Here is a 22,825-nt window from a genome sequence, read left to right as displayed (position 1 = left end):
TCAAACAGGTCAACACAGGAGAGGAAAAGCTTTCCAGGTGCAGCTGGAGGGGTTTTGGAGACAGGTTTGGGAGTGGAGGTTGAGGGAGTGGTGGACTTGCATGCAGGTGCCTGTTTAGTATGCACATGTTTGGAGGATGTGTGGGGAGTGGATGAGTGTGAGTGTTTCTCTGTTTTGGGAGGAGGGGGGGTGGACACAGCGGGTGAGGTGGATGTTGGTGTGTTTGCTTTGATATGTTGGGTGTGTGCCTGCATGTGGTGGGACGTGTGGTGCTTGTTTATCTCTGTGTGCTTCTTGTATGTAGATTTGGGTGCATGGCTGTCTGTATGTGTGCTTGGGATGGGTGAAGGGAGTGGGGTGCTGGAAGGGGTAGAGGTGGTGGGAGGGGGGATGGAAAGACCAGGGACACTGGCTTCCGTCAAAGAGGAGGCCAGAGCCTGAAAAGATCTCTGCAGGCCAGACATGGCACTGTGAATGCCTTCCAGGAACGCATTGCATTGTTGCATCTTAGATGCCAGCCCCTGGATGGCATTCGCAATGGTTGTCTGACCTACAGAGATTTTCTCAGGAGGTCAATAGCCTCCTCAGTGAGGGCAGCAGGGCTCACCGTGCAGAAGAAGAAGTGCCTGGGGCGAAGGAGATGCCCACCCTCCTGGGTGAGCGGGCTCGGGCAACTCGTAGGGAGCTGCGGGGAGGGCGGTGATGGTATGGGGGCGGAAGATGGCAAAGAATGGTTGGGCCCAGTAGGGTCTGCCACTACCATGGAGCTGCCATCGAAGGAGGTGTCGGAGTCACTACCTCCAGTGGTAGTTGCCTTCCCCCTGGTGCTCCCCTCACCCTCCTACCCACTAGTCCTCTTGGCGTCAGTGGACTCTGCCTCCTGGGTATCCCGTGGGCTGCAGCATCACCACTCACCGGTGCCTCAGCTCACTCACCAGATGATGCTAAAGCACCCAAGAGCACAGTTGGGGTGGGGGGGCAAAAGAAGTATATCAATTCAAGGAAAAATATACATGTTGGGACAAATACACTCCCACCCATCTCAGGCACTAACCCTCAGCAGACACAATATATGATATGAATGTGCCCATGACTGGTAAGCATGATCCCACAGTACACTACATTACCATCCTGTCCCTCTACTCTGCTACACTTTGCAATGGGAAACAATGAGTGACGATGCCAAAGCAACAAATCTGCAAATCCATGAGGCTACATTAAAACCAATATCCCAAACAGGGGATCCCTCACAGGCCTACATTCCCAGCCATATCTACCTAAGGACAGGACTGGAGGTACACACCTGTCCATGGGCCTGGCACTACAATGCATACACCACGTAGCACCTAAGTACACTCATCATAGTAGCATCACAACAGTGTTGGTACTCAGCCCCTTGTGGCTGCAGTGCTGCCTTTAAGTTCCCATCCAAATCCAGATAGGCCACTGCCAGAATGCGGGCCATTAGAGGGGTCAGGGTCCGATGGGCACCCTTCCCTCATTGGGAGGCCGTCCCCAGCTGGTCCTGTCCGGTCTTCTGGGCTCAGCTCCTCAGATCCTCCCACCGCTTCCTGCAGTGGGTGCTCTGCTGGTTGTAGCCCCCTAGGGTCCGCACTTCCTTGGTGATGGCTTGCCATAGTCCTTTCTTCTGATGGGCGCTGACCTACACGGGACAAAAAGAGTAAATAAAGAGATGTCGGTGTGGATGCCCCATTACATTCATATAGACATTAGCCAAGCCAAAAACCGTAGACAAATACGGGTAAGCATTCACACAGCCAACAAAAACGCCTACAACTATCCGCCACATTCACACATATTCAAGGAGGACAAATAGCAACCCACCTGGGCCTCTGGTGGCCCATAAAGCTTTGCATACAGGGGTAGGACCCCGTCCACCAGCTTTTCCAGCTCCTCCGTGATGAAGGCCGGGCCCGTTCCCCTGTAGCACGTGCCATCTCAACCAGAGTCAGGACACAGCAGCACACGAGTGGAGATTTTCCCTACTCGAGGTGCAGGAGTCAAGTGGCAAGTGCATGGCAAAATAGTGGTATATAACGTGGCGGTGTGCACTGTCACTGCTGATGGTGATCATGATTGGCCCTGCTTCCCCATCGACAACAATGTTATCCAATGATCAGGTGCACGGTGGTAAACACTACCTACCGCCATGACGACTAACTCCAGCGGAATTAGGCCACTCCCTACACTACACTACCTGTAGGACAGGGGGCTGCCATTTTGCATCCACCCCGCCTTCATAGTCTGGCCGGGGTCCTAGTACATGCCTCTATTCCCTCTCCCCTTCGCCAAGTACTGTTATGATTACTGGTCCTCCTCATAGAATCATGGTGGGAAGTGTGCCTACACTATGATGCTATAGAGCATGCACATCTTACCACACATTACTCTGACAAGATCACCACGTTTTTTTTTGTCTGTGTGAGAGACAATTGATGTTGCAAGTACAACATGAATAATGGAACCTTGTTATGGAAGTGTTTGTCGCAACTCAATGTGTCTCTCTTCCTCCCTCATAGGTACAGACCCATGTGGCGAGGGAGGGCCCCATCTGCTTACAGACCCCTTGTAGATCTGGCCTCCATGGAGGAATGTCACATCATCTTCAATTACCGCCTGAATCGAGCCACAATCCTGGAACTCTGTGCACAAATGGAGCATGTTCTGATGCCAGCTAATAGGAATCCCCATGATGTACCTACAACTGTGCAGGTACTATCTGTGTTACGTTTTTTGGCCACAGGCTCATTCCAAGTGACAGGGGGCATGGCATTCAGTGTATCTCAGCCAGTGTTCAGCCACATCCTGTCCAATGTTTTTAATTCATTCATGCAGCACCTGCAAACTTATGTCCAGTTTCCGCAAAGGGCTGATCTCACCACCATCAAATCAGGAGTCCATGCTTTTGCAAACATCCCCCATGTGATAGGTGCCATTGATGGTACCCACATAGCCCTCATAGCCCCAAGAGTAAATGAACAGGTGTTCAGGAATCATAAAAACTTTCACTCTCTGAATGTCCAATTGGTGTTCTGCTGATCAGTCCATTTCTCATGTCAAGAGAGAAGGAGAAGACGAGGGGGAAGACATCAACTCCAGAGCCCAGCTAATCCGGCTATACTTCCAGTGACTCTTAGGTACCTTTTGTATTATGCAGATAGGTTTACTGCATTGTTTCAGGGTGACTTATGTAAAAAGTGCTGTGGTGTCCCTTACCAGTGAAGTGGCAACTTTTTGAATGCAGAAACAGATGTGTGTTACAGCAATGGAATATACAGTGTGACATACTTCAAACACTACAGTCTGTTAGACCCCCTCCTCCAATAAAAGCGTCATTATGATAGAAACTGGCTGATACATACACATTAACATTTGATTGCACATATTGAAAAAGGACATATGTTTTGTGTGTACAAGTGTATTTATTTGAAGATAAAACATACATGAGTGATGGGACAGTGAAAGGGAGTGGGCACATGGTGAACAATATACTCAGGATACATTTCCACAGCTGTTGGTAGCACAGGGGCATAGTCCATGGGGCCTTTGGAAGATGGTGAAATGGCAGTGGCATGTCAACAAGGTAGCTCAGTGACACACAAGGGAGACAGTTCAGGGCAGAGTCACTTCCTGGCTGTGGGCTTGGTCTTAGCTGTTGTTTCACTGGGATGTCTGGGTGTGAGGCCACATTTGCGAGGGGGAATCTGGGCTGCAGGGGAAGGGGTGCTGGTGTCCTGTGAGTCCTCTGGCAGTGCCACCAGTCCACTAGCTACTGCAGATGTAGATGGCAGGGCAGTGTCCTGGCTAGTGGAAGGGGCCTGCAGGTGAGTGGAGGACTCAGGCTGGATGTTGGTCTGGTGCTGCAGCACCCCTGCAATGGAGGCCACAATAGCATTGAGCTGTTTCTATTGCTCCATGTCCTCCTGGTGGTGTGCCACCCGCAGCCACTGATTCTCCTCCAGCATTGCCAGGATCTGGCCCATCCTGTCTTGGGAATGGTGGTATGCTACCAGGACCTCAGCAATGACCTCCTGGGCTGCAGCATCCCTCCTTGGGCCATCCCCTGGGCCACAGATACCCTCGCCCCTTGTGCCTGTGTCCCATGCCCAGGTCTGGCAGTCCCACATGCACTGGGCCCTTCATCATCGTGCCTGGTGGTGGGTGGAGACTTGGGCCTATGTACATATGGGCAGCCAGTCTGTGGCCTGGAGACACTGGTTTAGGGGAGATGGGCCGCAGCTGATGGTGGTGGCTGAGTGGTAGGGGTGTCAGTGGTGTCCTGGGTGGGGCTTCTGGAAGGTGACTGTACAGGCCTGTGGGATGGGCCAGGGATTTCCTCTGTGTCCAGACATCCCTCTGGACTCTCCTGAGTGGGGCCTTCGTCTTCAGGTGGAGGACTGGCACTCCTTGATGTCTCCGTCCGGGTGCCTGTGTTTGAGAGAATAGAGATGTGGGTGTCCTGCACTTTCTTGTCCCTTGCAGCACTGCTCATCAGCAATTGGTGGTTACATTCCCATGTAGTAGCATGCAGGGTCACTTTGTGTTCTTTTTGATGCATTTAGTTAGGGGATGGTGGTGCATCCTGGGTGTTGTAGTGCTCCTGACATTACATGCATGGGTTGGTGACTGTGCACAGGGGGCTGGATAGTGATTTGTACAGGGGGTTGTGGGCATGCAGGAAATATGGATAGGATGTCTGGGTGTTGTGGGATGGGTAGGGGATGGGGGCATGGTGGTAGTGAGAGGGATGGGTTGATACATGCATTACAGGTGTGGTGACTGTTACGGTATTGTAGTTCACTTACCTGAGTCCAGTCCTCCAGGGAGTCCAGTGAGGCCCGCTGGGTGCAGGATAGCCCAAACCCTCTCGTCCCAGTCAGTGTATTCGGGGGGGAGGAGGTGGCGGACCACCGCCAGTCTTCTGTACCGCGATGTTGTGAGGCCATGGAATGCACCTTCCCCCGCAGGTCGTTCCATCTATTCCTGATGTCACCCCTTATGTGTGGGTGGTTTACTACAGCATTGACCTTGTTGACTATCCTCTGCCGTAGCTCCATCTTCTTGGCCAAGGGCGTCTGCTGTACCTGTGCCCCGAATAGCTGTGGCTCGACCCTAAGTATTTCGTACACCATGGTCCTTAGCTCCCTGTCGGTGAAGCTGGGGTGCTTAGGGGGTGCCATGCTGTGCATTGTGGGTGGTGTGTTGTAGGTGAGTAGGTGACGTGCTGTTGTGTGGTTGGGAGCGTGGTTTCTGATGGTGGTTGTGCAGTGTTTGAGTTTTGGTGGTGGTTTTGTGTGTGTGACTTGTGTGATTGTTAGTTCCGTATACGTGTTGTGGTGTCAATATCTGTTGTGCTATTGGCGTTGCAAAGGATTGTGGGGTGTGTATGTGTGTGTTTTATAGTGGGATGGTTGTGTTTCAGGTGTGTGCTTTTCAAATTTGCTGTTGTGTGCATTTGTTGTTGGCGGTTCCCATTGCTGACCGCAACGGATGGTACCGCCAATGGTCGTTCGACATTCACTGACCGCTGCGCTGATTTATGCATCATTATTTGGTGGGCGGGGTTTGTATGCGTGGCGATGGAAGGGCAATGTGTACTGCATTTCCGCCATTGTTGGCCATGGCGTTGGGTGAGGGTTGTCAATTTTTTGGCGGTATGTCTTTGTAGGATCATTATACGCCAGTGTGCAATCCACCTCCACTGGCGGTCTTTTGTTGGCCGTGAGCACTGTGGTCGCAGTGTTTGCCGACAAGTTCATTATGAGGGCCATAATCTTCATCAGTAGCTGTCAGGGAATTCGCCCTCTGTATCCATCTTGGATGTAATGCTTTCGCTTTTGGAACACTCGCCTCGGTATCAGCCTCTAGGGCTGGGACAAGAGTTACAACAATGATGTGTTTTCCCTGAACCAATGGTCTTTCCTTTATGACAGTCATTTGAACTGCAGTCAATATTTTTCAGCGGATGCAAAACACATTTCAGCGTCTGAATATAGATGCAATTTATATGCAATAGGCACTGTGTCACCTTCGTTGAAGATGTTGTAAGTGTAACCAGTGGAACCTGCAATGATGCGTACTACTAAATTTATTGTGTTGACAGAAGTGTGTAAGTGTCTAGATGCTAGCATTGCAGTCTGTAATGATTGAAGTATTTTTGGGTGTTCAGAGGTCCAATGTGGACTGAAAAATCCAGACGAATTAAATCATACAACAGCTTTATTCATTGTGAGTAGTCTGGATTGTATGTTCTACCAACGTTTAATAAGCTCAACAGTGATTGTAGTTTCTTTATGGTGTTTGGTGGTTGAAAAAGAGCACACTTCTCTAAAAAGTGCTGGGCAAGGCATTTGCCTTCATTGGACAATTCAAATCCTAGAAACAAGACACTAAGAAAAGCAATTTTTGCCTTTTGAAAATTGAAATTATAGCTGTACTTGGCAAATCTCAACACTATTCTTTCTACTTGCGCTATGTGTATATTTACGTCATCAACCGTCAGATAGATGTCATTAACATAGGACAATGCTGCTGGGGAAATTTCATGTAAAATTTATGTTACTCGGGCAGTGAACAGTCCAGGACTGAGGGAGTCGATAAGGCCTCCTTTGTGATCCCAGGGTGGTGAAGGCGATTAGAATTCTGCTTCAGGTACTATATTCTGACAAAAAAGACAATGGGAATGTCTAAGATTTGTATTTTGTATGGACTGTGTTATTCATTAAAGCCATATTGTGTGAGTTTTGAATCGCAAAAGTGTGTGTGTGACTGTTTAAATGTCTATAGTGTAATACTGTTTGATAGGAATGATCATGCTTCATGACAGGAAAAAGTATTATTCATTAGAAACACACAGGGTTCAGTTGCACCTTGGTATGCAAGTTGTGAGAGAATTTCCATCACAAGAGCATTTGTTTTCTGTTTAAAAGGGTATTGTGGTTACACTTGTGGACTAGAGCGTATGGGTATTATTTGGTGGGGTAACTCTTATCCAAGCCTATATTATTGCAGTATAATGCAGGGCCTTGTGCAACTGCCCAGTCCTTGCATATGTCTATTTAACTGCCTCAGGAACAAAATATGAGAAGGACGGCAGTATAACATCTCCCTGTGGGACTTTCCTAACAAACTCGGGCAGCCAATCCCCTTCAGCCAAGAGAATGTCATAACTGTATGTTAATTTTTTCCAGAAAATGACTTTAATAGTGCGTGTTGTGTAGCCCTTAGTTTGAATGTCTAATTTATATAGTCGGCTGGGAGAGCTCACCTGCTGATCTGGTGTTTCAACTAGTAAACATTTACTAGCTGTTCTCAAAAGCAGAAACGACTGAAGATTCTGGTATACTATTGTGACCACTGCTGTGCTGTCTAGCAGTGTCAAAGCCCACGTCTTGTTCAGAAGGAGTGTTCCCAGAATGTATGGCATATTTAACAGAAATACCTGCCACTTTCCTCTATTTATATTAGAGTTTTTGTTGTGGAAGTTTCTTTTTTTTATAATGATGTCAGATGAGCATTGTGAGTCCGTTTTCTGTTTCACATACTCTTCATGCTGGCGCTCAGATCCTTCTCCTCTATCACAAGATTTGCCTGGTGAGTCCTGAAAAGAACAAGAAGGAGGAGTATCAGTATACCGATACCTGTCAGGCTGTTCTAATGTATCACTGTAGCACAACTTATAAAGTTTTTCCGGTTGCGGAGATACACCCCCTGTTTTTGGTCTATTTCTAGTTTTTGCTTGTTTGTCCCAGAGTTTTTAAGTGGACTTTAGTGCCTGTTTGGAGCCTTCTTGGTCTGATTTGCTTTTAAGCTGTGGCTTATTTGGGCTGGCTCCCAAGTTATCTCAACCTGTAGATGTATAGTTGTTCCTAATCATTTTTCACAACTTGTGTTCCTGATCCTGCACAAGAACTTGGCCAAGTCGTTGGCGAACTGCCAGTCCTGCTGCCTCTCTTTAATATTACTTAATATGATGGAGGGAACAGTGGCAAAATTGCTACTTAATTTCATCCCCAAGTCCAGGGGCATCCTCATATTTATTTAGACTCTGTGTTAGCTCCTCCGGCAAAACAGCTATTGACTTTGTACCATGAGTTGTGGTATATGCGGCAGCAAAGACATTTGGAACCATCTTCAACAGGGGGAACGATACCAAGAGGAGGGAACATAATAAGAATCCTACGTTTGTTTTGTGGTCCCGTATGGAGAAACACTGCTTAAAGATGATTTATTTTTTACTCAATCCAAAATGGAATCTCTTTCCTTTTGGTGATAACCTTGCCCACTATTGCATTATTAGCCCCTTCGCTGCCAGGCCTTTTCCCCCTCAGGTGCCAGGCCTTTTTTTGGCTATTTGGGGCAGGGCGCGCTTAGGCCCTCATACATTTTTGCTCACATAAGCTACCCACGCCAAATTTGCGTCCTTTTTTTAAAACATCCTAGGGATTCTAGAGGTACCCAGACTTTGTGGGTTCCCCTGAAGGAGACCAAGAAATTAGCCAAAATACAGTGAAAATTTTGTATTTTAAAAAAAAAATGGAAAAAAGGGCTGCAGAAGGAGGCTTGTGGTTTTTTCCCTGAAATGGGCATCAGCAAAGGGTTTGCAGTGCTAAAATCACCAGCTTCCCAACTTTCAGGAACAGGCAGACTTGAATCAGAAAACCTAATTTTTCAACACAATTTTGGCATTTTACTGGGACATACCCCATTTTTACGATTTTATGTGCTTTCAGCCTCCTTCCAGTCAGTGACACAAATGGGTGTGAAACCAATGCTGGATCCCAGAAACCTAAACATTCCTGAAAAGTAGACAGAATTCTGAATTCCGCAATGGGTAATTTGTGTAGATCCTACAAGGGTTTCCTTCAGAAATAACAACTGAAATAAAAAAATATTGAAAAGGTGAACAAAACAGACATTTTTCTCTACGTTTTACTCTGTAACTTTTTCATGCAATGTCAGGGTTTTGAAAGCAATATACTGTTACGTCTGCTGGATTCTTCTGATTGCAGGGATATATAGGGCTTGTAGGTTCATCAAGAACCCTGGGTACCCTGAGAAAATAAATTAGCTGCACCTTGCAGTGGGTTTTCATTCTGTACCGGGTATACAGCTATTCATTTGCTGAAATATAAACAGTGAAAAATAGGTAGCAAGAAAACCTTTGTATTTCCAAAGTGGGCACAAGATAAGGTGTAGAGGAGCAGTGGTTATTTGCACATCTCTGAATTCTGGGGTACCCATACTAGCATGTGAATTACAGGGCATTTCTCAAATAGATGTCTTTTTTACACACTGTCTTATATTTGGAAGGAAAAAATGTGGAGAAAGACAAGGGAAAATAACACTTGTTTTGCTATTCTATGTTCCCCGAAGTCTCCCGATAAAAATGGTACCTCACTTGTGTGGGTAGGCCTAGCGCCCCCGACAGAAAGTGCCCCAAAACACAACGTGGACACATCAAATTTTTCCAAAGAAAACAGAGGTGTTTTTTGCAAAGTGCCTACCTGTGGATTTTGGCCTCTAGCTCAGTCGGCACCTAGGGAAACCTACCAAACCTGTGCATTTTTTTAAACTAGAGACCATGGGGAATCCAAGATGGGGTGACTTGTGGGACTCTCACCAGGTTCTGTTACCCAGAATCCTTTACAAACCTCAAATTGTGGCTAAAAAATACTTTTTCCTCACATTTCAGTGACAGAAAGTTCTGGAATCTGAGAGGAGCCACAAATTTCCTTCCACCCAGCGTTCCCCCAAGTCTCCCGATAAAAATGGCACCTCTCTTGTGTGGGTAGGCCTAGTGCCCACGACAGGAAATGCCCCAAAACACAAAGTGGACACATCACATTTTCTCAAAGAAAACAGAGGTGTTTTTTGCAAAGTGCCTACCTGTGGATTTTGGCCTCTAACTCAGCCGCCACCTAGGGAAACCTACCAAACCTGTGCATTTTTGTAAACAAGAGACCTAGGGAAATCCAAGATAGGGTGACTTGTGGGCTCTCACCAGGTTCTGTTACCCAGAATCCTTTGCAAACCTCAAAATGTGGCTATAAAAACACTTTTTCCTCACATTTCGGTGACAGAAAGTTCTGTAATCTGAGAGGAGCCACACATTTCCTTCCACCCAGTGTTCCCTCAAGTCTCCCGATAAAAATGGTACCTCACTTGTGTGGGTAGGCCTAGTGCCCGCGACAGGAAATGCCCCATAACACAAAGTGGACACATCACATTTTATCAAAGAAAACAGAGGTGTTTTTTGCAAAGTGCCTCCCTGTGGATTTTAGCCTATAGCTCAGCCGCCACCTAGGGAAACCTACCAAACCTGTGCATTTTTTAAAACTAGAGACCTAGGGGAATCCAAGATGGGGTGATTTGTGGGGCTCTAACCAGGTTCTGTTACCCAGAATCCTTTGCAAACCTCAAATTGTGGCTAAAAAAACACTTTTTCCTCACATTTCGGTGACAGAAAGTTCTGAGAGGAGCCACAAATTTCCTTCCACCCAGTGTTCCCCCAAGTCTCCCGATATAAATGGTACCTCACTTGTGTGGGTAGGCCTTCTGCTCGCAACAGGAAATGCCCCAAAACACTATCTGGACACATCACAATTATCAAATAGAAAACTACCTGTTTGTGCGGGGGGTCACCTGCGTTTTTGGTCCTGGGCTCAGCAGCCATCTAGGGAAACCTACCAAACCCAGACATTTCTGAAAACTAGACATCCAAGGGATTCAAGGGAGGTGTGACCTGCGTGGACCCCCGTCCCCAATGTTTTCTTACCCAGAATCCTCAGCAAACCTGAAATTTAGCTAAACAAAATCACATTTTCCCACATTTCTGTGTGGGATCACTTCATCGGGACAAATTTCATACCACCCAACGTTCCCCTTAGTCTCCCGGTAAAAATGATACCTCACTTGTGTAGGTGGGCCAAGTGTTTGTGACAGGGAAGTGCCAAAAACACGTTAAAATTGAGGGGGAACCAAAGTGGATCCAAAAGGGCAGTTTGAAACAAAAAATCTTTAGGCTGACAAGTGCAGCAGAAATTTTATCTGTATAGATGAGACAATGCTGGGTGGTAGGAATTCTGTGGATTCCTGCAGATTCCGGAAGGTTCCATCACAAAAATGTGGGGAAAATGTGTGCTTTCCAGCAAAGTTGCAGGTTTGCAGGGCATTGTGCGTAAGGCAATGGTGCAGGGTGCATGTGAAGCACACCACCCTGGTGTCAACTAGATGTTTAGTTTTCAGATGTGTCTAGGTATTGTGGATTTTCGACATGGCAGCGTCCCAAAGTAAAAAAAAGTGCATCCCTCACCATTCCAAGTGGGATGATTTTGAGAGTTACCAAGCTCTCATGGCCCAAATGTAAAACAAAAACCAAAAAAATCAGATGTACTCTTGCTTGCCATGGGATAAGATGTTTTAGTGTGCAGGGGAGAGCTGAATGACTGTTAGCCCCTTCAGTTCGGGTGAGGGCATAACCAGGCCCATAATGGTTGGTAGGCACCGCCCCACTATTTTTTTTTTTTAATTTCATGGCATCTAGTAGACTTTCTGCCCCTGGGTTGTGGATCGGGGTAGTTGCCCCATCTGTCCACTGGTGGGCAGAACAACTTTGGTCCCATTTATTTGGGGTAGGGGTGTGGCCACAATCCCAACCTCTTATTTTGAAAAATAAATCTTCCCCGGTCTCTGGTGAGCTTTCTGCCCCCCTTGAGCGCTGATGGGCCTTCCAAAAATAGGCCAATCTGCCCCCAACAGGGGCAGATATGGCCAACAGTAATGTGTCCCCATGGGGAGCGACCCTTGCCCCAGGGGGCTGCCCCCCCAAACAAAACACACACATACACACACACCAATCCCTGGTGTCTAGTGGTTTCTGCCCCCCAAGGGGGGCAGAAATGGCCTAAATACAATTTGCCCCCCAGGGGAGCAACCCTTGCCTAAGGGATCGCTCCCCATACATAAAAACATAAAGTAAATAAAAATATATATATATCACTGGTGTCTAGAGGTTTCTGCCCCCCCTGGAGGCAGATCGGCCTAATTACACTAGGCCGATCTGCCACCATGGGGGGGGCAGAAATGGCCTAAAAATAATATGGCCCCTTTATTAGAAAACACAAAACAAATTCCCTGGTGTCAAGTAGGCATTTCTGCCACCCGGGGGGCAGAAATGGCCTAAACACAATTTGCCCCCCCCCAAGGAGAGACCCTTGCCTAAGGGGGTCGCACCCTGCACATAAAAGAAAAAAAAAGAAAAATTCCTTGGTGTCTAGTGGGCATTTCTGCCCCCCCGGGGGCAGATCGGCCTAATTATATTAGGCCAGTGTAGGGCCTAAAAATAATATGGCCCCCTAGGGAGCGACCCTTGCCCAAGGGGCCGTTCCCTTTATTAGAAAACACAAAAATAAATCCCTGCACATAAAAGTAAAAAACAAAACAAAAAAAAACAAAAAAAAACAATAAATAAATTCCCTGGTGTCTAGTGGGCATTTCTGCCCTCCCTGGGGGCAGATCGGGCTAATTATATTAGGCTGATCTGCAGAAAGGGCCTAAAAATAATATGGCCACCTAGGGAGCGACCCTTGCCCAAGGGGCCGTTCCCTTTATTAGAAAACGCACAAAAAAATCCCTGGTGTCTAGTGGGCATTTTTGCCCCCCCTGGGGGCAGATCGGCCTAATTATATTAGGCCTATCTGCCCCCGGTGGGACAGAAATGGCCTAAACACAATTTGGCCCCCCAGGGAGCAACCCTTGCCTAAGGGGTCACTCCCTGCACATAATAGAAAAAAAAAAAAAAAAAACACCCCGGTGTCTAGTGGGCATTTCTGCCCCCCCTGGGGGCAGATCGGCTTAATTATATTAGGCCGATCTACCCCCGGGGGGGCAGAAAGGGCCTAAAAATAATATGGCCCCCTAGGGAGCGACCCTTGCCCAAGGGGCCGCTCCCTTTATTAGAAAACACAAAAAAAATCCCTGGTGTCTAGTTGGCAATTCTGCCCCCCTGGGGGCAGAAATGGCCTAAGCACAATTTGGCCCCCCAGGGAGCGACCCTTGCCTAACGGGTCGCTCCCTGCACAGAAAATAAAAAAAAAATCCCCAAAAATTCCCTGGTGTCTAGTGGGCTTAAAAAATTATTTGGACCCCTAGGGAGCGACCCTTGCCCAAGGGGCCGCTCACCTCATGTAAATAAAAAAAAAAAAAGTCCCTGGTGTCTAGTGAGCCTTTCCTTTCTTCCGATGTCCCTCCCGCACCCCTCCTCCCAAGCGGAAGAGAAATGCTTTGCTTTTCTCATCTGCATCGCGCTGGAAGCATGCTTCCAGTGCCACGGGAGGCGACCTCTGATGAGGTCAGCAGGCGATCGCGTGCTGACGTCATCAGACGTCATGGGGGGATGGGGGGGGCGGGGGTGGTAGGGGAAGCGATTCTCCTTTCATCCCTGACGGGGGATGTGGGTGGGGGGCCCACGGAGGGAGCACTAGCCCTTCCCCTGTGGGCCCGGTGCAGGTCGAGGTGGTCTCGTCCCAGGCACACAGGAACCATGTGCTGGGACGGGACCACCTCATCCAAGGCACCGTAGGGGTTAGTGACAGGACTAATTGCAGGCACAGCTAGCTGCTGCTGGGGAGCTTGAACAGTGCTAGCTGGGACAGTTGTTATTGTTTGCATAACAAATTCTGTCAAATATCTTTATAATCTTACAAGATTATTGAATAAAGAACAGAGTTTGTTAGCATTCAATGCTGCTATGTTAGGATATGGTGTATAACCAATTAGCACTGGCCAGGTCGCCCCATTGTTACAGAGGGGATCCAGTCTTGAGTTCTGCTTGCATGTGGAAGGGTGCCTTGGAACCAATTGTGATATTCTAGCTATGTTAACGGTATTTCTAAGTGTTGATGTGGTCTGTATTATATAGGTGCTGGCACCTCAGTGTATGTATTAAATGTTTGTGTGTTTGCATCTAATGAAGGAAAATTGACCCATGAGCAAAACACTTTACATTTATAATGTTTGTGGGCTTCTACCACCTTTGAAGAGGAGTCACTTTTGTGCCAAATATGTTGTGTCATCCTGTCCATACTTAATTGGAATGTTAAATGAATTTGCCATTTTAAAGAATGGAATTCTGAGAGGGAATACTGTAGTGGGGTTATTCTTTTTTTTTACTAGTAAGCAGAGGAGAATTAATCCCTAACACCACAGAGGTCTCCTTATAAGGCGAAAAGAGAACACATGGGTACTTAAGAACTACTCCAGAGATCCATTAAATAAGTACCTTACCTAGAACATTAATTGTGCTATGTTATACGGTTCATATAACTCAAGTAGGACTGTATATCTGGTCAACAGAAAAATCAGAGTATGGGGACTCAGTCTGCATATACCATCAGGAAATGTTGACACAACTCCTAGTTAGCACACAGTGCCTCATCTGAACCACTAAACACACCAGGGTACCAGATGGGTTCCACACCCTCGAATATGACTACTTAGATTCCCAGGGAAATCATGCAAACAGATCTACCCTTTTGTTGTAACTCCAATTACCCAAGATTAGACACAAGAAAAGATGCGAAAATGTCTTTCAGAGCATTTACTGGAACCGTCCCTGTCACACTGTGTTAGAGGAGAAAACTCAACACTGTGATATTTCTACAAATGTGGCGCTGTCTCCACAGGCAAGCAGAATGTTTAGGCATCATGTTCTTTGTGCTCAGCCTTGGACAGAGTGTACAGACTAGATGGCATCAGTGCATACTAGGAACAAGCAACATGCACAATGATTTTGCAGTGCATTATCAGATAAACCAAAAGCCAAGTAAAAGGTTACCAGCAGAAAAGAAATGCTAAGTTAAAAATGTGCATTTAAAAATGGAGACTTTAAGCAGGCCCTAATTTGCTTTCACTACACAAGGAGAATAAGGTCCTTGTGTTGTTTCAGAATTAATGATTTTGCAGATAGAAGGAATTGATGCAGAGATAAACCTTTGCTAAATGTTACTTCTGTATGTAGAGAATGCAGGGTTGAAAAGTGAAATATATTTAACAATGTATAATATCTATAGTAATCTGTGTAATCAGTTTCTGAAATCTCTGAGGTGTCAGGTACCAGTTGAGAAGAGGCTCTTAATCACTTGAGCCATGCTTACATGTAGAGTTTGTACTGTATATGGATATATGTATGTGTAATTTAGTTAAAGAAAAGTCATATCTACACATTACTTTATGAAACATGTAATTTTACTGGCACATAAATAATCATTTTCACCCAAACATCCAATCATTTTCAAGAACCCACCAAGTAGAGAACAAACCAGGTATTTAGCCGAGTTATACCGCGGCAGAGAGTTCCAATAACAAAAGCATGTTGTAATAAAGTGTACATTGGATGGTAAAATTGCAGAAGTGTCCAACATAGGTCCTACAACTTGTCTCTATTGAAAATACACCATTGTCATTTATTTTATATTTCCATGGGAACCGCAGAACCTAATTTATTTGCATCATCATCATCATCCTTGATTGATTGAGTTCGGCAAAAGACATTTCTATTTAAGATTGTGGTAAATGAAACGTTGCTTAGCTACTGTCCGTTCATCCCATAGTATCTAAGCATTTTTCTTATATAAGCTTCTCAATAGCGTTTTCACTTCACTTGAGCACAAATTAAACTTAGAAGAAGGACAGAGTATTTTTAGAAAATGTTAGCCATTAAAGACAGTTTTAATGTGTGCCTAATTAATATTCTGTCTAAAACATATTAATTAGATTGCAATAATATAACATTTCTTCCATGTTTCTAATAGTGAAAAAGATTGCTTTTGAGTTATATAATAATGAATTGTATTTAAGGGTCAAGAAAGGAACCATTTTGTCTTTTTATTTTATATCTCTTTTATTACCATATTATTCTATTTTGTCACCCTCCACAGGCATCGCAGGAGATTGGAAGAACCACTTTACCTTAGCCCAAAATGAACAATTCGAAGAAGACTACCAAAAGAAAATGGCAGAGTGTGGCTTGAAGTTCAGGAATGAGCTTTAAGATCCAACCTTCAACCCTGTGCCCCAACCCATGTTTTAATCACCATGTGAAGCCTCTCTTTGAGTTGCGACCTGCAACTTTGACTAACAGTGTTTGCGGAATGGACTTTCTTGAAAGTTTCTTATCTTAGATTTCGTAGCAGGTTGATTTCTATTACTGATGTCTGTATGAAAACCAGCAAGTTCAGAGGTTCTGAACCTGCATGCCCCAATCAGTAGTTATGCAGTCAATGTTATGAACAAAATTATGCTAAACAACAGTGAGTTGATTCATGGTGCTTAAATATTAAGTATGTAAGGGCCCAGTTCACTCTAAATTGTGTTGTGCACTTTAAAATTTATTCAGATTATTCTAGTTCCACTGGGAAATATGGTATGACACTGGAGTGGAATGCTAGTCATAACTCCTCCAATCTCCTATTGGCCCCCAAACTGGTGCACTATTGATGCGTTAGTATTGAGTCATTCTAGTAACAAAAACTTGAATAATCTCAGTCCATGTCTTCCTCATCAGTTTTTAAATTAGGGCATGATCACATTCAGCCCGCAAATTATAGGTGTAAATTGTACAGGGTTTACAATGTGCACAGTGGCACCCAAATATGTGGGAATATGGAACAAATCAAAAAGTGAATATTATTCCCCCATTTTTACATGTGTAAAGGGCTCAATTGCAACTATCTGTGAATTGCATACCTGCCACCGTATTTGGTGTCTTAGTGATATTTATTCATGTGCTGGAGGCAGGATTGCCAAGCCTAATTTACTTAAAATATTTTCCCCTTAAACCTGCCTCTATGGCTGTCTCCTCCTCTTCTTGCCACCACCAAAATGTGGAGGATTCATGCAAGCAACCATGAAACCAAATGTAAACACCAAGGGAGACACCACAAAAAGTGAACTTTATGTGGTTCTGATCAAACAATTTTGTCAAGAGATACAAATGACATCGCTCTCTCTTACTGAAGAAGACAGTAATTGAACAAGTTCCAACAGAAAGGTGATAATGAGTTTGATGGACTAGAAGGATGGAACTCTCAGACTGGTTTTACACTTGGGCCTTCTAAATGATGAGTAACCATTATTCACTTCAAAATGATCACATACCAAGAAGTTAGTACTATACTACAGCAGATGGAACATGCGAGAAATTGGGTTGTTGGTGGACTGGGGTGTGAGCCCTGGTCAATCATCAGCCACAATCCATTGCAGGGTGAACTACAAAAATTCACTAAATTAACCTGTCTTTAACTGTAGGTAGCTCGGCTCAAAAAGTAGTCAGGCTTAACTTAGATGCAATGTGTAAAGTATTTATGCAGCACACAATCAGTAATGAACACAACGCAAGACAAATCCCATGTCAGTTTATAAAAATAAAGTAAACGTTAATACATTATTTTACACCAAACTGACAAAAATCCAATCAGTAGAACGAGAGTTATGAATTTTTAAAGTTCATCGTTCAAAATAGTGCCTAAAATATCAAAATGTCAATCGCAGACTTCTAGCTGCGCAAGACCGGGTCAAAGCTGAAAGCTAACCTTTTCTGTGTGTCGGACAGTAGGAAGCCGTCCAACGCTGCAGTGCTCAAGTGTGCTGGACCAATCCCGGCCGTGTGCACACATGACACTGGAAATCCAACTATCTTCCCCAGTTCCCGGGTCTGTTTTGGGTTTTCAGTGAAATGATGGTCTGCGTGCATGGCACGCTGACAGCATTTCACTGAAAACTAAGGTGAAATTGGCTCATTTAACTTTCACTGCCTCGGTGCTTAGGGGGCTATCTCAGCCCCGTCCACTGAGACAGATGAGAGTGGTATCATTGGAAAGGGGAGAATCTCCCCTTTTCATTGGTAATCCTCCCTATTTGATCCGCAGGAGGGTGATCCCAAAGCATTTTTTATATGCATCTAGGGGTAGGGGCTGCCCGGAATGGGAATTGTAATGCCCCCACCCTTCCCCAAAATTGGCACAATCTTTCTGCCTCCCCTGGGGGCAGAAAGACCACTAGGTACCAGGTATTTTTTTTTATACGTCTATGGGTGGGGGCTGCCCAGAATGGGCATTGCAATACCCTCACCCTTCCCTAAATAAGATCAGCACGGTCTTTCTGTCCCGCAGGGGGCAGTAGTTCCCAATATGTCCCCCTGCGAGGGCAGAAAGCCCACTAGGCAGCAGGGATTTTTCGTATTCATCTACCGGTGGGGGCAGCCCATAATGGGCATTGCAATGCCCCCACACCTCACAAAAAAAAATCATGGCAATCTATTTCTGCCCCCTACTCTCTCCCCCAGTGGTGCAGAAAGCCCTCTAGTCTCCAGGGATTTGTTTTTGATTTGCTAGAGTAGAGGTAGGGGCTGCCCAGAATTGGCATGTCAATGTCCCGCCCCAAATAAATGGGCACAGTAATTCTGCCCCTCCTGGAAAGTAGGGGGGATTATTACCCCTGATCTGCCCCCCTCAGGGCAGGCAGAAAGCCCACTACACACCAGGGAAGCATGCTTTAAAATAGAGGGATGGGGGCAGCCCACAACCATGGACGTGGTTATGCCCCCCTAACCGAACTGAAGGGGGCAACAGTCTTTATGACCCCCTGCGGACTAAGAATCTCATTCCAATGGCAAGCAAGAGGACATTTGACTCTTTTGGGTTACATATGGACCAGGAGAGGTTGGCTAAATCACAGTATTGTCCTACTCGCAATGGTGAGAAGCTGCACTTTTTGGACTTGGGTGCGCTGCCACCTGGAAAAACATACCAGACCCAGACACTTCTGAAAATTAAACATCTTGCGGAGTCCAGGGTGGAGGGCTTCACATGCTCCCCACACCATTTTCTTATCCACAATGCCATTTGCATGAAATCACACATTTTGCCTACATTTCTGTGATAGAAACTTCCAGAATCTGCAGGGATCCAAAAGAATCTTACCACCCAGGATTGGCTCATCTGTACTGACAAAAACTCTTTCCCACCTGTGTGGGTGCCCAAAGCAGAGTCAGCCTAAAAACATATGAAAAATCCCACCCTTTTGGACCCTCGTTGGTTCCCCCTAATTTTCTACATGTTTTTGACCCTTCCCTGTTGCAGGCACTTGACCCATGTACACAAGTGAGGTATCATTTTTATCGGGAGACCGAGGGGGAAAGCTTGGTGGTAGGACATTTGTGCTGGTGTGGTGATCTCACACAGACATTGGAGGAAAATGTGATTTTTAGCTACATTTGTGGTTTGCACAGGATTCTGGGTAAGAAAGTGTTTGGGGGTCCATGCAAGCCACACCTTCCTGGACTCCCCGGCTGTCTAGTTTTCAGAAATGTCTGGATTTGGTAGGTTTCCCTAAATGGCCGTTGAGCTGGGGACAAAAAACGCAGGTGGCCCCTTGCAAAAATGGTTTGTTATTTGCTAGATAATTTTAATGTGTCCACATACGTTTTGGGCCCTTCCCTTTTATAGGCAATTTGGCCCACCCACACAAGTGTGGTAGCATTTTTATCGGGAGAGCTGGGGAAATACTGGGTGATAGAAAATGTGTTCCTTCCTTCAGATTACAGAACTGTGGTGAATCCTAGTTTGTTTTAGCGGGATAACAGGAGTTAGCTTAGCCTTAGGCTTCTAAACTCGTGCCCCCGTCACCCAGTGACTTTTAACCTACTTAGCTTGCTCTGTCTTAGACCATTTAATTATTTATTTCCTTTAAAATGGCGGGCTTGTTTATAGTTAGGCCACTTGTTATGGGTTCTGTTATCAGTGTCACTGCGCCAAGGCGTCAAGATCAAGCACGAACGACAAACATACAGTAGGCATTCACACTTAGGGATTTTCCCTCACTATACTTTCGAGGGATTGTTGATATTAATTGCCGTCCCAAGCATGCCTGTTATCTATTGTTATGAATAACACTTATGTCAGGGGACCTTGTAAATCTGTATAAATACAACACACTTTTAGACAGATAATCAGAGGGATTCCGACCAGAGGGCATCGCCACCATCGCTGATACCGATGCTAAAGTCATCTTGACACTGACCCAGTCTTCGTGTCCCTGCGGAGTCTGAGATAGAGACCTCATTCCAAGGTAACGAGGGTTGGGGGCTCCTCTCATGGACACGGCTTTGGCAGATTAGGTTTAAAGAACCCAGCTCTCCTTTTATAGGTAGGAGGTTAGACTTACTCTCCTTAGGGTATTAGGGCTTATTCCATTTCTTTTACATATTCATATATTTCTTTCATATATTGCATAATGGTGGGGGTCTTTATAACAATGACTCTCCTCTTCACAATACTGTTGCTGGGTATATTCATTATCCTAATCATTGCAGTTCATGCAACTTATCGCAAATTGCAGTTATGTTGAATAAAAACTATTATAACTTCACTGCATCTGTGTTATTGCCTTTGTTTGTATGAGACATAATAAATCTGTGAGAAAAGGGTAATTTCCGTTTAACCACGACAACCCTGAGAGATTACTTTGAGTCCATGCGTAAGCGACTGCTACAAATCACCTTTTACTATTGTGTTTCTGGTGAGGTACTGCTAGTAAGCCGGTAAGGTTTGGACAACAGTTACAACTAGTTGTAGGAAGGAACTTAGTCACCTACAAACGAAAGTACTGTCATCCTGAGACCAGCAGTCTTGCTCAGAGCAAGAGTCCAAACTACGACATGGCGCCACCAATGATGGTGTTTAGGCACTAATTTACGGATACCCTGACTATCACTGTCTCACAGACAACAGGTACCCTCAGTACCATTATACAGAGACGTCCTTGGTCTTTGGGAGAATCCTCCTCAGCCGAACGGGTAACCCCTAATTAGGCTGTAGGTTGTTCGAGCTCGAACTCACAAAAGGAAAAACTTCCCCTATTTTAGGTGTTCCGTTTCTCTAAACAACTATGGCTAATACCATAGACATTCCTGCAAATGCTAGACATGCACTTACACAACATTTATTAGCGCATGGCCTTACAGAAGAGGGCGGGGAGGTTACTTTAATTATAGAAGCAACTGAAGCATACCAAACTGAAACATTTTACTGTTGGGTTGCCTTTCCTGGGGCTGACCAACGAACGCACACATTTCACACATATGACATTGCGGACGTTCCAGTACGATATGAAGCATACCAGTATCATGAAATATCGCTCACATATCAAGAGCATCAGAACTGGTTTGAAGGCGCCCTACCACATGTACTACGACGAGTGAGGCTAGGTCCTTTAAGTAATGAAGGGCCTACATGGCCCATGTTTGCCACATATACACCTCACCCGGGCATACAGAATATGGCGGTTGTAGATTTAAGAATATTATATAATGAATTAGTGGCATTATATAGACGACTAGTTCAGTTCGTAATGCGAACATTGAACACTACACCAGCGCGTCCAGCACCGCCAGTTGCTGGAGGATATCAATTGGCTACTGGGATTAATCCACAAACAGTACATACCATCATGGGTAAAGTGCCCTCGGAACGGGAAAAAATACCGTTCTGGATTGCTCAGAAAACAAATCAGCTAGAAGCTGTGTTCCCTCATACGGGGCCACAGGAAAAACATAGATTGCTCACTATGTGCTTGCCATTTGGGATGGTTCCCTCGGTGGATGATTGTGCCACTTGGGGTACAGTCTTCGCTGCCGTTTATACTACCACACATGGGACCCCTACACTTGCCAATTTACCGGAAGTGTTAAAACAAATACAAAATGAGCATGGGGCTGCACCGGCCCTGGATCTGGGGATTAAATTAATGCGTAACTTTGACGCTGTCTCCTCGATAATATTAAGTAATATTAAAGGGGAAGCAGTAGCACTGGCAATACGCCAACGTCTCTGAGAAACTCCACATGTGGAACAGGAGAGGCAGCTACCGAAAATAATATCAGATACCTATACTAGTATAGGACGGGATGGATTGGGGGCCAAGCCTAAAAAATTGGACATACCAAGTACTACCCATAAGGAAGGTACAAAGCAAGCACAAGAGGGCTCTAAGAAGCGCTGGGACAAACAAAAAGATTTCAAAGACAGGAGAAATAAAATAGCTGATTCTCCACATCCGGAGTACTCCGAAAGGAGGTATAATCTCAGAAATAGGGATAACATTAGAACTCCAGACAGATATACTGATTCACGTCCTTCTCGTTCCTTTCAGGACGCACCGGATAGACGTAGCGAGAGAGGGGGCCGTCAAGATCGACGTCCGGAATACGTGAAAGAAAAGAAAAACTCACCGCAGTCTACCATTAAAAAAGAAGAAAAGACTGCTCAACAAAAGCCACAATTTAAAAAGAAGAAAGTGGCAGCACTGACTATTAAAAATGCCAGTAATATTGAGAACGCTGTTGAGGAACAAGAGGTGGCCAGTGACTCTGTTGGACAGCGCGGCAGAGGTCACGATATGTCGCCAGAGTCTGAAAGATCATCTGGATGCGACAGCAGCTAGCGATTACATCGCAGTTGAAACGGCGGATGGCCGCGTTATCCCGCCCGATCGGGTTTATGATTTAACAATTCAGATAGAGGGAGACGTGGAACGAATTATTAGTGTAATATTCTGGGATGAACTAACAAGAGATATCCTGTTGGCCGAGAGAGATTGGTCACCTGAACATGTCCGCAAGCTCCCGCATGGGGAAGATGTCATTTTGCCTTCTTTCTCCGATCTTGTTCCAGAGGCTGACAAAAAAGTTTATGCTGCTGAATGGGCTTTAGCGCAGGCACCTGCATTATACCGTAATCATGTAGGT

General features: G+C 45.5%; 1 protein-coding gene across 2 annotated transcripts in view; it reads left to right on the top strand.

Moving 5' to 3' along the window:
* The window catches only part of LOC138304192 (sulfotransferase 1 family member D1-like), a 203,212-nt gene extending 182,764 nt beyond the window's left edge, over nt 1-20,448 (top strand). For both annotated transcript variants that reach the window (XM_069244044.1, XM_069244043.1), the window contains one exon: nt 15,960-20,448. In XM_069244044.1, coding sequence (XP_069100145.1) covers nt 15,960-16,072 — 113 coding nt within the window. In that variant the 3' untranslated portion in view covers nt 16,073-20,448. The remainder of the gene's footprint in view (nt 1-15,959) is intronic.
* The last annotated feature ends 2,377 nt before the right edge of the window (nt 20,449-22,825 follow it).

The sequence above is a fragment of the Pleurodeles waltl genome, chromosome 7, assembly GCF_031143425.1.
Source record: "Pleurodeles waltl isolate 20211129_DDA chromosome 7, aPleWal1.hap1.20221129, whole genome shotgun sequence".
Classification (NCBI taxonomy): Eukaryota; Metazoa; Chordata; class Amphibia; order Caudata; family Salamandridae; genus Pleurodeles; species Pleurodeles waltl.
Note: the sequence above shows the minus strand (reverse complement) of the source record. Positions and strands in the feature narration are given on the sequence as shown.